Raw genomic sequence first — 14654 nt, 5'->3', positions numbered from 1 at the left:
GCCACTGCGGCTGTAACAGCTGCCTGGAATACTACAGGGTCGATTTGAGGAGGAGGTGGTGGCGGAGGGTTGTTGGTCTTGGAGCTGGGTCTCTTTCTTGGAGGCATCTTGATCAAATAAGATCAAGGAAGAGAGGATGATAAGTCCTCGTAATTGAATCAAGAGATATGATAGATATATGCTAACAAGCGATAAAGCGGGAAAGAGTTATCAAAGAGGGAAAATTATCGCTAAGGGAATGATCAAAGAACAATGCATGAACGAGGATTTCTACCAAGGATTGGCTCGAGAAATACTCCCATAGTATTTCATGATTCGTTACGACACTGGCTCGATGTTTGTGGTATTAGGGTAAGTTTTAGGCATGCCGCATACCACAGTCACTCCCAAGCACATTTTGGCCATGTCTTGAATGAATATAGTTGGCCAGGCTATATTGATCCTAGACACGACTACATAACTGCCCAGGTTTAACCGCCGTACACAACACCCATTTACTTATGTTTTGTTCTACTTGTAGTTACGGATTTTGACGGTTCGGTATACTTATATACTTTTGAAAATACTTATATTTTGAAGGATACTTTTAGTTCAGAGCAGTTAGGCCCCTTAATGTTTATAGTTTTATACCATGTAAGGTTTGGTATACTTTATTCACTATAAACAAGGGCTCTGATACCAATCTGTCACACCCCGACAACCGAAGGCGGAAACATTTCCGGGGCGGACTCCACGTTGAGTATCAAATCTAATGCACATAGTAAGAAAAGTAAATAACCATTACATTACATATATAGTAGTTTACATTTGTTTTAAAAGTAAATTGTTCAAGTGTGATACATAGTATATATGAACAAAATTAGACGAGTCTTCTACGCACTCCGTCTTCGCCAAAAGTGATCGTCGGGTACCTGTCTAATGCGGACCTAAGATTACAAGCGGTTTGAAAATCAGCATAAAGCTAGTGAGTAGCGGTTAGTTTTCTGAAAATGTATGAGTTCCTTTGGTTTCCTGAAAAAGTTGTTATCCAAGAAAATCCTATATTTTCTTAAAAGTTGGTTACCAAATCCAAAATGTAATTTAAAAGATGTACACTGAAAACATGATTGTTCTTGTGAATTCTAAAGTTTAGTTATCTAACTTGCTACAAGTTTCTGGTTACATACTACTGTTACCCAGGAAAATCCTATATTTTCCTACATGTGTGTGGGTGTGAACTGTTACCAACTCTGATTATGTTCATTGTTATCCCCAAGAAAATCCCATATTTTCCTGAATGTGTGTGTGTGCGAATTCTCCTGAAAGTCTGATTATCCTTAAATGTACATTCGTTTTATTACGTACATAAAACTAATAATTAAGTGTGAAGTGTTCATAATCTTGATTGCGAGTTCCATAACCATACTTCAGACCAGATATGACTCGGGTCGGGGCCAGTATCCTTTTTATGACTTTTGTCACCCTTGAACCTTTCGGTTCGGCTGTAGCTAGCAGCCAGGTGCGGGATTGTCAGTCCTGTATAGATCTATACACTCAAGTCACGCTCCCTATCTAAGAGATTCTGGTTACGGGTGCGGTCCTCCACTCGCGTATCTCTGTGGAGTGTTCACCGAGGACGTGTCTCCAATCTTTGTGATTACTCTTTACTCTCGAGCCTAGGGGAGTAGTATCTATGGCTGACAAAGTTCTAATGGTGTCTGTCCTTTACACTCGAGCCTAAATGTTTTATTAGGGACCATACAAATGTTCTATGTTTTCTAATGGTGTCTGTCTTTTACACTCGAGCCTAGGTGTTTTATTAAGGACCATACAAATGTTTTATGTTTTCTAATGGTGTCTGTCTTTTACACTCGAGCCTAAGGTGTTTTATTACAGACATTACAAATGTTTTATGTTCTCTATTAATATAAGTGTGAACAATCAATTGTGAAACATAACAGTATATAATAAGAATTGAAATCGTTTAAACAAACAACTCTGCAAGTTAAAACAGTTTGTTAGTAGGTTTTCAATTCTTAAAAGTGTGCGAAATATGAAACCATTTAAATGAAATAATGAATTGAAGTACAAGGTATTCTTGTACTGTTGCTTGTATTCCCCCCCTGAAAACATTGAAAAACCATTGAAATAGGGTAGGGGTATGAACTCACCAGACGAGAAAACGTGTCGGTTCAGACGCTAAGTGTCGATTCGAGGCTTGATAACATGCGAGGTTCCTATGTAATATGAAATGGTATACAAATATATCTAAATAGATTTTAAATTACTAATTAGATATGATATTACACTCAAATGAGCGAAAACACTTCAAAACGAGTGTTGGGAGTGACCCTGGTGACATTTACGGACGTGTATTGATGCGTGGGACTTGGGAATTAAGTTTACTCTTCAAGAGTAAACTCCTTATGGAGTTTTCGGCCTCTTATACTATACACACATGAGTTCACGGACGTGAACTCATGTTTGGGTGCTTTATGGTGCTAAAATGGTCAATAACACTTGAGGGATACTTGGGATGAATTTATCTAAGGCTTTGGAAGGGATTAAATCACCAATAACACCACAAAAGGGATTTTACGGCCCTAAACAAGGAGTTTACGGCCGTAAACTCCTATACCCCCTTAGATTGATGATTTAATGGCCTTAGGTTAATTACATGTGATTCCAATAATTTTTACAAGCCTTGGTATGAATTTAGGGCACCAAATGACTCATCTTTAGGAGTTTACGGCCCTGGAACATATTCTTGGGGTGTCATGGCCTAAAGCACCTAATTTGAGGGTTTTTGACATGTTTAAGGTCCCCAAACTATTTTTAGATGATTTTAGGATTTATTCCAAGGCTATTGGTGAAGTTATATGGCTTTTTAACACTAGAAAATGAGTTTACTCCCCGTGTATGAGGAGTTAACGGCCCAACATGTTCTTGGGCAGTAAACTCAAGTTTGCTCCTCAAAATTCATGTTTAGGGTGCTCTATGTCCGGATTTGTAAGCCATATAGTCGTATCTAAGTCCCAAAATTGATTTGGAGGGGTTTAATTGCTTAAAACCCATGTTTTTAGGTGTTTACAGCCCAAGCATGCTCCTTGGCCGTAAACACATGTTCCACGTCCAAAATGATAATTTAAAGACGTATTTGAAGGCCTAAGAGGTTAAACAACAAGTTGGGGATGTTACCTCAAAGATTTGGAGCCTTAATTCAATGTTTTGGACCTTAAATATTTGGTTGAGGAGAGAGAGGTTAGAGAGAGAGAGTAGTGAGATGAAGCAAAAGCTTCAAATGGAAGTTTAGAACACTTTAAGTATTTTTTTCAGGATTTAGACACGGTGGAATTTTACCCGATACCGGCTTTAGACGGGGTTTTTGGTCGCACCTGATCAATTTGCCGTAATTCGATATGGTTGATTCTAGAAATGTTCTGATCACTAATATGAGGTGTTAGAATGAGTTCTAATGGTATTAAGACACCCATTAAGTCATAATATAAAATACACGTTAATGACTTAATTAAATGACGGAATCGAAAACGAAATTGGAAACGGCGATTGGATTATCGAATGAGTTACGAAATGGGGTACAAGCAATGAAACGAAATTTCGGGTTGTTACACTAGGAAGGCAGCTGAAGCTCTGGAAATCATGAGACAAACCCTAACCTTCAATTCTAAGGAGATTTAAGGCAACACAAGTTTTACTCTTTACTTTATTCTTTAATAGAACCATGTGTGAATTGTTAGACTTCATTTTTGGATTATTATCTACTGTAATTATGAACTAAAACCTTATAGTTTCTATTTAGGGTAGATAAATTTACAACTATGGATTGATTTATGGTAGGATTAATTGTTTATTGGTGAATTATGTCTTATTAACCTTGTGAAAGAACCGTATGCATTAACCATAACTATTTTCTGTTAATTGACAAGTAATTAAGCTGTGTGAACATCTCTTAATTGCTTACCTCATGTGATTTATGTGAAAACATTATTATGTGCCTAGGAATAGCGAATGTGAAACTAGGGTTAACTACAAAATTGGTAAATTAATGTGTGAGCTTGTGTGATAAACAATCAACAAGAGGTTAATTGAATTATTAATTTGATTAGCTAATTACAAGTCTTATTTAACCCGAATAAATAAACTAGGGAATTCATTAGTTTAATCGCTTGATCATTGCTTAAATTAATTTGTTTTCTAAGGAGTGGTAATAGCGAATGTGAATCTAATCACTTTAATCGATAGCCAATAACAATTAATCCATTGCACTTGCCATAAAATCAACCATAGGAGTAAATGAATCGAACTTAAACAGAAGCCTTTTAATCATTAAATTTAGTTGGTTTTTACTTGTTTTTTTAGCTGTTAGTTAATTAAATTGTGTGTTAGTTAATGTGTTAAAGTTTCTAGTCTTGCAAAACTAAGGAAACCCTTTTTATTTTTATTACTTGTTTTAGTTAATTCCAATCATTAGTTTAATTACCGTTCTCTATGTTCGATACCCTACTTACACAGCTATACCACCAATTGACAGGTCCACCGCCTTTGTCTATCTAATTATATCTTAAAAGTAGGATTAAAACTAGTGCATTTATATACACATCATTACCCTAATTCTCGGTTTTTTGTAAAAAAAAAAAAAGACAATTGAAAATGTTATGGGATTAATTAGAGGATGGCACCTCACTTTTACTTAATGGATATCCATGCTAAATTTACATAACATACTTCTAGGATTAGTCCTTAATCCTCCATGAAATACCCAGTCCACTCTCTTTCTTCTTCTTCTTCTATCTCTCGGCCAAAAGAACCCCATCACCACCTTCAATTTTCCAATTTCAAATCACTAGAAATCCTCTCTAGAACCTCAAGAAAAATCTCTCCATTCTTCCAAATTTTAGTGTATGGTTGCGTGTGTGCTCAAGAAGGTCCATCCAACTCACATACTAGGTAAGATACTTCACTCTTAAGTTGGATAAATCCATATTATGTTTAGATCTTCCTCAAAACATCAAAAATCTCGTGTTATACTTCTAGAATCCTCATAAACTCGAGATCTACTCAAGAAAGCTTGCTAGGACCGGAATCTCTCTCATTCTTCATCAAAAAGTGATCCATCAACCCTAATGTGAGCTTCATACCCCCATATCTTTCGTATTTTTCATGTTTCTGGGGAGAATACAAGTCAATTCTTGTTTAACCGTTGGATATTTGCATGTACTATTATGTTATGTGTTTAACTTCTAAATCATTACTTGAATATGAAGCTTATCACTTAGACCTTCATGAAAACCATGAGAAAAGTATTTTTTTTTCTTATATCTTACATGTAAACTTGTAGATTTGAGATTATACACCCTAAATAGCAAAAACAAGTGTTGTGTTCAAACATCTATAACCTAAACTAAAAAAAATCAACTTTTAACAGAAATGTTATGGTTTAATTTCAGATTGTTTCGACCACCTTGATGGTAATATTTTTCCAAACTATTTTACATGCAAAAAGTTCAGGTTTATACCCTTAAAATGACTAGTCGCACGCGTTCATACGATTTTTCTACAATTTTTGGCGATTTTTACAAACCTGTCTATTGAGACGTGTCGGTTGACACTTATTGAGTGCATGATCGTAGCCTATATTTATAACTAGAGTCTCTTGGAGGGAGAGTGGGAGTTTGTGTGTAGATCTATACGGGGGTGACACCCCTCACCTAAGCTATTCGCTATAGTTATACCATGGTTGCAGAAATCGGGATTAATCGGCGATTAATCGTTTGGCGTTCTCCAACTGTCGAGGATTAGGGCATTAATCGGAAATTTAGGATTAATTGGGTTTGGCGGGATTAATCGGCCTTGCCGGGATTAATCGGTCAACAAAAGTCAAAAAAGTAAAAAAAAATCGAAAAAAGTCAAAAAAAGTCAAAAAAGTTTAAATTTTTTTTAAAAAAATTCAAAAAACCAACTTTCTTTTTTTACTCCAAAATTTTCAAATTTTCAAAACTTCAAATATTATACCAAAATGTTCATATTTTCGTATTTCTAAATTTCCAAATTACAATTTTTCGTATTTTCTAATTTTGAAGCACTTGTTTTTCTTAAGATATATTAATATTTAATTAATTTTAATATTTTATTAGTAATTTATGGTTCCTGATTAATCCTCGATTAATCCCCGCCAAGACCGATTAATCCCTTAACACCAGTCCACCATCGAGCTACCGTCAAACGATTTTTAAAACCTTGAGTTATACTAGGCCAGTCTAGGGTGACAAAAACCTTACCTTATTCAGTCGGCGTCCGAAAAATGTCATGACAGGCGAAATTGTCATTATCTAGTATGGTTATATCGGCTTACTTAGAGGAATTAACGTTATAAAATTTACGGGAAACCATTCTCGTTTCTTTTTGGATAAAACGGTAACCTATACGCGCTGGTACTCAACCTCGGTGGTTGAGATTCTAGCATTCTCTTACGCAGACAACATCAGGTTGTTTGGGATCATTCTCTTTCTATTTTCGAAAACATTAACACTCGTGCATTAATATAGGATCGGACACAAACATTTCAAACCATTTCTTTTTAGAAAATATCATATTTTTCTGGGAATATTCGCTTCACTTTTACAAGCAAAAGATAACCTAGGACATGCATGCAAATATTCACTGTTTTAGAACGAAACTTACAAATTATTTTTATAGAAATATCGGATTTCTGAAGGCACTATGAGATCTCACCAACTTTTTAGTTGACGTTTTTCAAAACGACTTGTGTTCCCAGGGATCCAGTAACAAGTAATAAGCTCGGCTATGAGATGAAGTGGAGCGACTTGAATAAATTTTACTTTTCATACTTTTATGTAACTGATGAACAAGTTCAATATGCAAACTATGTAAGTGTGTATTTCCAATGTATGATGTTTGGTTGCTATGTTTCATTCATATTCAATTGTTATGATATTGTACATGAAGTCATCCACCCCTGGGGGTGTCACACCGATGGTTAAGGGGCTTGGGGTATTCCAACCCGATGCTTGGTTGGACCCATAGTATGTTGTTTGTTTTATATGTTATATGTTGTGTGTTGGTACTTTGGGGAAAACTCACTAATCTTTGTGCTTATAGTTTTCGGTTTATGGTTTCAAGTGTTTCAAAGATTCATGGCAAGACGAAGGCGTGACCATACACATCCTGATTTTATGTCATTGATCTTGGGAGGCATTAATTTTCAAATAATGCTTTGAGAACACTAATTTTGTAAACATTTTATTAGTAAAATGATCATTATGAAAAGTTTAAAACTGTTGAAGATGTTACAGTAATGCTCGAGTCCAATTATGTTTTTCGGGACTTTAGATTGGTAGTTTTATAGTCCAAAGGAAATTTGAAGTACGGGGAGAAGTAGGAAGCCATTAAATGCATTTGCTGAAAAACAAAAATATTGGTTGATTTACACTAAAGACGTTGAGCGCTTTTGGCTTAGTAAGTTGAATGTGTTATTACGGTTTTATGGATATTTAAGGTACATTAACTCAAAGGACTTGTCATTATGTGACCTAAAATCCTATTTTGAGCTCATTATGTGACCTAAAATCCTATTTGGTCCTCATTTGGTGGTCTTTGGTGCTCTAGATTGAAGTAAAAAATAAATATATATTAAGCAAGCTTTGCATCTGAAGTATTGAACCTTTTTACCACTACTGGACTTTTGTAAGTCATAAAGTTTCATGCTTTATAGTGTTTCATCTTTAGATCTAAGAGTATATGCAATTTTAGTGCTTTATTTGGTGTTTTGATCCCCTTTGATTGTCTCATCTTTGGAGTTTGGACAACTCCATGATATATGAGTAACGTTTCACTTAAAATCTAATGTTTTGGTGGAGTATAGAGTGCATACAAGGGCTTTCTTTACTCCATGTACAAAGGAAAATAGGATCTTGGACTTTTTGGAATCTAGGATTTTATATCTAGTTATTTTTGGATGTCCTAATAGATAAATTTGGAAACTTTATCCATTAATACATCATTAGGATCCATATCTAAGCATTGGAAGTTTAGAACTGAGGGTTTAATTCGAAAAATATTTGATTAATAATGCTAGGCATGATGTGTTTGGTAAGGGCGTGGGGCACATTCTGATTTCTTCTGAATGCTCATAATTTAGACTAAAAAATGTCTATTTTGTCCTATGTGTGTACAGGCGCCTGTTTGACCAATTGTTGACTTTTTGACTTTTCGATTAAGTTTGACCATGGGCCATACTTTGGGGTTTTAGGTCATAGATTGAGGCTAGAGCTTTTATTAAATGTCTAGGTGGTTTGTGAGATCGATGTTTTGATTATTCACATGTAGTTGGGATTATCTGGTTTATATATGAGGTGAATCTTCTCACTATACTATGTAGGACACTTGGTGTCATGGTCTACTTGTAGTCCGTATGACTCTTGCATGAATGTTTATGTACTTGTTGGGTGGGGCATGTTTATATACTTGTGAGGTGGGGGTTGCTTATATGCTTTGTGGGCGGGGCCCATCATTCAGGGCGGAGCCCATTACTCTATGTTGTATTTGGTATTTTAAGGAACTCACCAAATTTTTTTCATATTAATTTTGAAATGTTTCATGTTGTTCTGATTGAAAGCGAAAGAGCATTGCTTAATTGTATTTCATCCACTAAAGATTTTCGTATTATTGACTTTTATGTTATTTATTCTGATATTTGATTTTGAAATTTCAAACTTATAGCTTGGTTACCTTTTGTGGAATAATGTTGGGTTGGTTTGATTATAATTAAAACTGAAAGTTTAACTCTATGTTTTAGGGTGTTACATTATGTATTAAGTGATTCATCATCATGCTAATTTGATCTAACAGAAGACATACTATGTGTAATTTTGTGAGTTCATCTATACAATTGTTGTGATATATCCAAGTTAGAGTTTATTAATGATAGGCCTACCGACACAACATGATTGTGATTCAATATTACTTATATGGGCCCATTGTGGTTACATAATTGGCTCACCCCAAACCAAGAATAATTAATTAGAGTGATTAATTTGACATTTATTGATTCATCAAATAAATAAGTAGAAATTATTTATAAGGACTATTTGAGAAATAAAAGTTAAATATTTGTATTAAGGTAATATGACCATAATTTAATGAAATCTAAGAGGCTAAGAAAGGCTCCTTGGTTTCCACTCACTATATATAAGGGATGGAAAACCAAAGGATCCTTCTTGCAATAAACCATAGTTCAAAAACCATATCCCCACCTCTCTTTTACTTCTATGACGGAAAAGAATAACCCACAAAGGCTTTGGTCATGTTTTCTTGAATACCAAGAACACCAAGGAGTTTATTTGCTTGAAGAAGGAGTGTAATTCCTTTAGAGGGTCTGCAGCTTGAGTTCTTAATCTTATTCACATCATAGAGGTTTCTCAAAAACCGCCCCTTGATAGTTAGTTTTTATTAATTATGAACAATAGAACAATGGTTCAATCAAGATTATTATTTAAAATATCTTTCCTTGCATGTCTTATAATATTATCAATTCTACAATCATGATCCAACAATCTTATGATCTCATGATCTTAAAATCCATAGATCTACTTGTGATGTCGCTCTCAGTAAGATCTTATCAAGAGCAACATATAGCCCAATATAAATGGATCTATATCATGATCATAAGATCCTACTATGATATATATGATCTGATTGTAGCATCATGATCCAACAATATTTACTCTTTGGTTTTCATAATAATCTTATTTATATGTTGGTTATTTGTAAGTTGAAAAATTTAGGATTTAAAAAAATGGTAAATCACACCATCTAAGTGAACCATGTGGGAGGTCCATCCTATAATACTAACGATATTTTAGGTGTGTCACGACTAAACCACTAAACATTGTGTATTGAATTTCACATCTCAACTAATATAGTAGGGAAAATTTTAGTCTTCGTAATACAAATGGTATTGATGCATCATTTGTAATGCTAGATAAAATTGGATAATTAGATAGAGTTTACATTATAATTGCAACCTAATAATTAATTTATAAATTGTTTTCGTATTTTAAACTTAGAATTATTTTCTTTTGTTAATTAGTGACTTTTGTTTGTGATCCAATATCACGATCGAGGCAGACCCGACCCAGACGATTGGTAATCTGGACGGTCGTTCAAAGCCTATGTCTCCAAGGGTCCCAAAATTAGTAGATTATATGATACATAAAAATAAAGAAAAAATTAATTTATCAAAAAATGCTAGTATAATTAGTTTTCTTTAAATTATAGTTGTTGGTGTAATGTTGTTACAATATTTGTGTTTTTCAATATTAATAGTGAATTTTATAACCATGTTTTTTTTAATTTAATTTTTATTATATTTATTATTTTCGAAGCCTATTTTTTGGATTAGTAAATAGTAAGTGGCTCGGTATAGATTAAGTAATCTTGGAAATAGACAATAGTCAATATAGGTGATACGGTGATTTTGAAAGCCTTTGATGTCAACTACCGCACATGACGTGCCCAAATTTTAATTTACTCTAAAGAATTACATTACTTACTAGAAAACAATTTAATTAATTATAATAGTAATTTACAAAATTGACATTGTTTATATTATAATACCTAGCATAACTGACTAAAAAGATGATGTGTCATGTGTGACATTGGTGCACGGCAGATGGGAGTTTTAGAAAATTTCGCCTGGTCACCGCCGCCCGCCACCGCCACTAACACAACGAGAGACAATTCTCTCACAAGAAAGGCACATGCTGTGGCTTGCTGCCGGAAACTGTATGTTGAATTGCGGAGGCATGGAGATGGTGGTTCTTATTGCTTTGAGTTCTTGAATTTCCTTTTCTAGTCTTTTGTTGTCACTTTTTATTGCTTCACAACACTTCTTAAGTAGTGTACAGTCTACTTCATTTTGCTTTAGTTTCGTCCTGTTGAGGCTATAGTTAATTATAAATAAAAAACGAAATAAAAAGCAAATTTAAACATGAAGATATTTCATTCTGTACCTCGCTCGTCTATTCTGGAACCATACCTCAACTTGTCGTGGCTGTAGAACAAGACTTGTTGCTAGGGCTTGCTTTTGCTTCTATGTATAAAAAGAAAAGATACAAGAAATCAGTATAAGAACATGTGTGAGCCTATATTGCTGATCAACCAGATTAATTTTTGGCTCCATTAAATTGAAAAGAAACCGTGTCTTTGTTACTTACACGATTAAGGGTGTTATGTTGTTTGAAGCTTTCTTCCAACACTAACGTTTGTTCATTTGTCAATCTCAGTTTCTTCCTTGCACCACGTCCTTCGGATTCATCTTGGTCGATTTCTATAACAGCTTTCGACAACACTTTCTCCACCTCTTGACTACCTCCGTCTCTCTCCCTCTTGATACTTGTCGATTTTGAGAATGAAGAAATTGTATTGACAGTCGAGTTTGAAGCTTGTGGTATCCAGTTGATTGGATCTGGATGACTTTCTTGATCTCTACCTAAACCTAATTTCAAAGAAGGGACGCACGGATCCCATTTAAGAATAGATTTCCTTTCTAGTTGTTCTTGCTCTTGCTCTTCAGCGTGAAGATAAATAAGATGGTTTGTTGGAAAACCATGATCGCCGGCTAAGCTCAGATTTAAGCTTGTAACGCAAGAAACCTCATGATCCATGTGTTAAGGAATCCGACTGATTGTAGTTACGAGTTGAAGGGAAAATTAGTAGCTAATTTATGTGTGTGTTTTAGTGCATTGAATAAGAATAATTAGAAAATTACATACGTGGAATCACATTGATGTGAAAGTGGGTATGAATTGGGTCCCAGGGGAGGGGAAGGGGACTGTATTTTAGTCTTATTATGAAAGTAGTTGTTCCCAACATTGGCGCTTATTTTGTCAGCTATTTCTGTAATGTTCTGTTACATATTGATTGTTCTTTTCCCTATTATACATGGTCAATATGTGTAATTTATCCTTACATACTGTTTAATACATGAACATGGATCGTTTGTAAAATTTTGATTTTATACAATGACTATTTCTAAAATGTCCTATTATATGGGGACTATTTCTAAAATGTCCATTTCTGCAATTACGATATTACACAAGGCTACGGCCTACGGAGACATTTTTGTAACATTATTATCTCAGAGGGACAATTTTGTAGTTATTTCTTACGCCACAATTTTGTAGTTATTTCTTTACAAAGACCCTTTTTGTAACTATTTCTTACCAAGTATTAGAATCGACGACATAATGTACACGGGGGTTTTAGAAATTTGTGCTTGGTGTCAATTCGTATAAACGCAAATTTAAATTATTGTTTTTTGTCTTATGTGTTTTAAACAGACTAATGATACATCCGTACAAAGCGGGTAAGAATGATTTATTTTTATTAAAAAAAAACAACACATAATTTTGTTTTAGAAACATGACGTATTTGTCATTTGTCGCCACCTAGGTTTGTCGGTTAGTTTTGGTTCTTTAGACTACAAAAAATGCAATGCTATAATTGATTAGTTTTTAAAAAATACAAAACCATAAGTTTTTTTGAAAAAAAAAAATGAAAGTGCAATTCAAATAATGGTTTGTTTTTCATAAAATATGAGTGTGCAAAATGCAATGTTAACACCCTTAGTTTTTTAAAAAAAAAATAATAATAAATGAAAATACAATGTTACAATTTGTTAGTTTTCAAAAAGGAAAATGACTTAGGAGCCCAACGAAGTTTCCAAACTGTTCAAAAAACCTTAATCATGTTTTGTTTATTAAAAAAAACCCAACAAACTTAACATTTTGTTTAAAAAGCTCAACTAAGTTACACTTTCCTGAAAGTCAAATAAGAGAAACAAATGACGTGACTTATTACCGTATCGGAAAAATGACTTGTTAGACCAACGAAGTTTCCAAAACTTTAAAAAATTCCAATCATGTTTTGATTGTTCAAAAAAAAACCCAATGAACTTAAACAAAACAAAATTGAGATTTTTTTAACGGTATAGAACTTTGTTGGACTTTTTAGACAAAATGTTAAGCTCATTGGGTTTTTTTGAATATACAAAACATGACTAGGGTTTTTTGAATGTTTTGGAAACTTTGTTGGGCTTGTAAGTCATTTTCTCTTTTCAAAAATATTGAATATTAATTATGTGATTGGTTAGTTTTTATGAAAACTTGAAAATGTTAGTTTTATAGAGTTCTTTTTTAATGTTCAAGTTGACATAGTATCCATGGGTTTAATTTTTTTTCAACTATACTTTTTCCATATAATTAGTTAATTAAATAAAGGTTTTTAATGGCTATTTGACAAATAGTTTTTTTTTGTTTTGTTTTATATATTATGAAGTAAAAATAATAATTAAACCTTGGTGTTTTTTATTTATTTTTCCTTGCACGTTTTTATTGGAATTTTAAATATGTAACACAGGAGCAAACTATACCTTTTTAACATAGTTGTTGACACAAATATGTTGTAGTCAAATAGTAATGAATACACGATTAAAGTTGAAAAACATGCAAAGAAACTAATCAGGTCCTAAACTTTCTCTTTAGATTCAAGTGTACTAAACCTTTGTATACAATAAGTTACAAAAGATGCAATGTTAGTAAAATGTGTTGCAAGTAGTGGAGTAGAAGTTACAATGCAATGTACATTCGTATGCTATCAAAATATATAATTGTTATTTAAATACAAAAGATAAGGATTCCTTATGTAATTTTTATGGGTTTTAGGGTCTACCCGAGTCTAAAAGTTGTAACCAATTCCAATTGTCTAATTTCGTTTCCAACAGCTTCGATTCCCACTTTACCAGCTCTAATACTCAAAATCTAACCAACACCGGTTTCTTGGTCTCAAAATCCTTCAATTCCTATTTCCGAGTCTCGGTCCATTCGAATCGAGGTCGGACCAACTTTCATCCCTACATGAAAACCACTACGCAAAATAACAGAGAAAGAAACCAAAGCCATATGAGCAAAGTAGAGTCGAGCAAGATCGACCCAAAGGAAGAATTGTAGCCAAATAAGCACAAGCAACATATGAGCAAAGTGTAACATTCCGTTTAAAATGAAATAAATAAAATAAAATATATAAATAAATTAGAAAAATAAATAAATATATAATAAACCCTATGTATTTTATATTTTATTTTGTTTTAGCCCTAAATTCTTAATAATTTATCAATGTTAGCCATAAGGAGTTAAACGTTATAATTTCGGGATTTTGGAGTCTATTTTCTAACATCTGGACCTGAAATGCAAAATATTTTGTAAAGGAGGGGCTGTTGGGTAACTAGTGGATTTAAATTGAAAAGAAACCTTGGGGAAGGCACTGAAAGTGTCATATTACGCTTAAGTTTGGAGTTGGAGAGGGGGGCTTAAACCTATCACCCATCCTTTCCACTCACCTTATATACATCCGAAGAAAAACCCTAACCCTAAGCTTATCCACCAGCCACCACCTTTGTTTTCCTAACCTCAGTCGTCGTTGCAACCTCCTCGTCCACTACCTTATACCACCGAATAACCACTATTGCACCCACTGTCATTGAAGACGAAGGTTGCCATTGGACATTATGGGTGGCAGTGGACGAACGGAAGAATCAAAGCCATGATTGTCGTTGTTGTTGTTCGCAAGTTGGGATC

The 14654-nt window shown here is 33.9% G+C and overlaps 1 protein-coding gene across 2 annotated transcripts; it reads right to left on the bottom strand.

Annotated features, from left to right (window-relative positions):
• Window positions 1-10397: 10397 nt before the first annotated feature.
• LOC111908069 (homeobox-leucine zipper protein HAT9) lies at window positions 10398-11830 on the bottom strand. 2 transcript variants are annotated; one of them, XM_023903909.3, is made up of 3 exons: window positions 11235-11830; window positions 11031-11110; window positions 10398-10952 (listed from the first exon to the last, which is right to left on the bottom strand). In XM_023903909.3, exons 1-3 carry the CDS (start codon window positions 11682-11684, stop codon window positions 10718-10720), a joined length of 765 nt encoding a protein of 254 aa, XP_023759677.1. In that variant the 5' UTR covers window positions 11685-11830; the 3' UTR covers window positions 10398-10717. The 2 variants fall into 2 exon arrangements, with proteins under 2 accessions (XP_023759677.1, XP_042754099.1); XM_042898165.2 differs by having other exon boundaries at window positions 10815-10952; window positions 11057-11110.
• Between the last annotated feature and the right edge of the window lie 2824 nt (window positions 11831-14654).

The sequence above is a fragment of the Lactuca sativa genome, chromosome 9 (assembly GCF_002870075.4).
Source record: "Lactuca sativa cultivar Salinas chromosome 9, Lsat_Salinas_v11, whole genome shotgun sequence".
Lineage (NCBI taxonomy): Eukaryota > Viridiplantae > Streptophyta > Magnoliopsida > Asterales > Asteraceae > Lactuca > Lactuca sativa.
The sequence above is the reverse complement of the archived record's forward strand: the minus strand, read 5'-3'. Positions and strand labels throughout refer to the sequence as shown.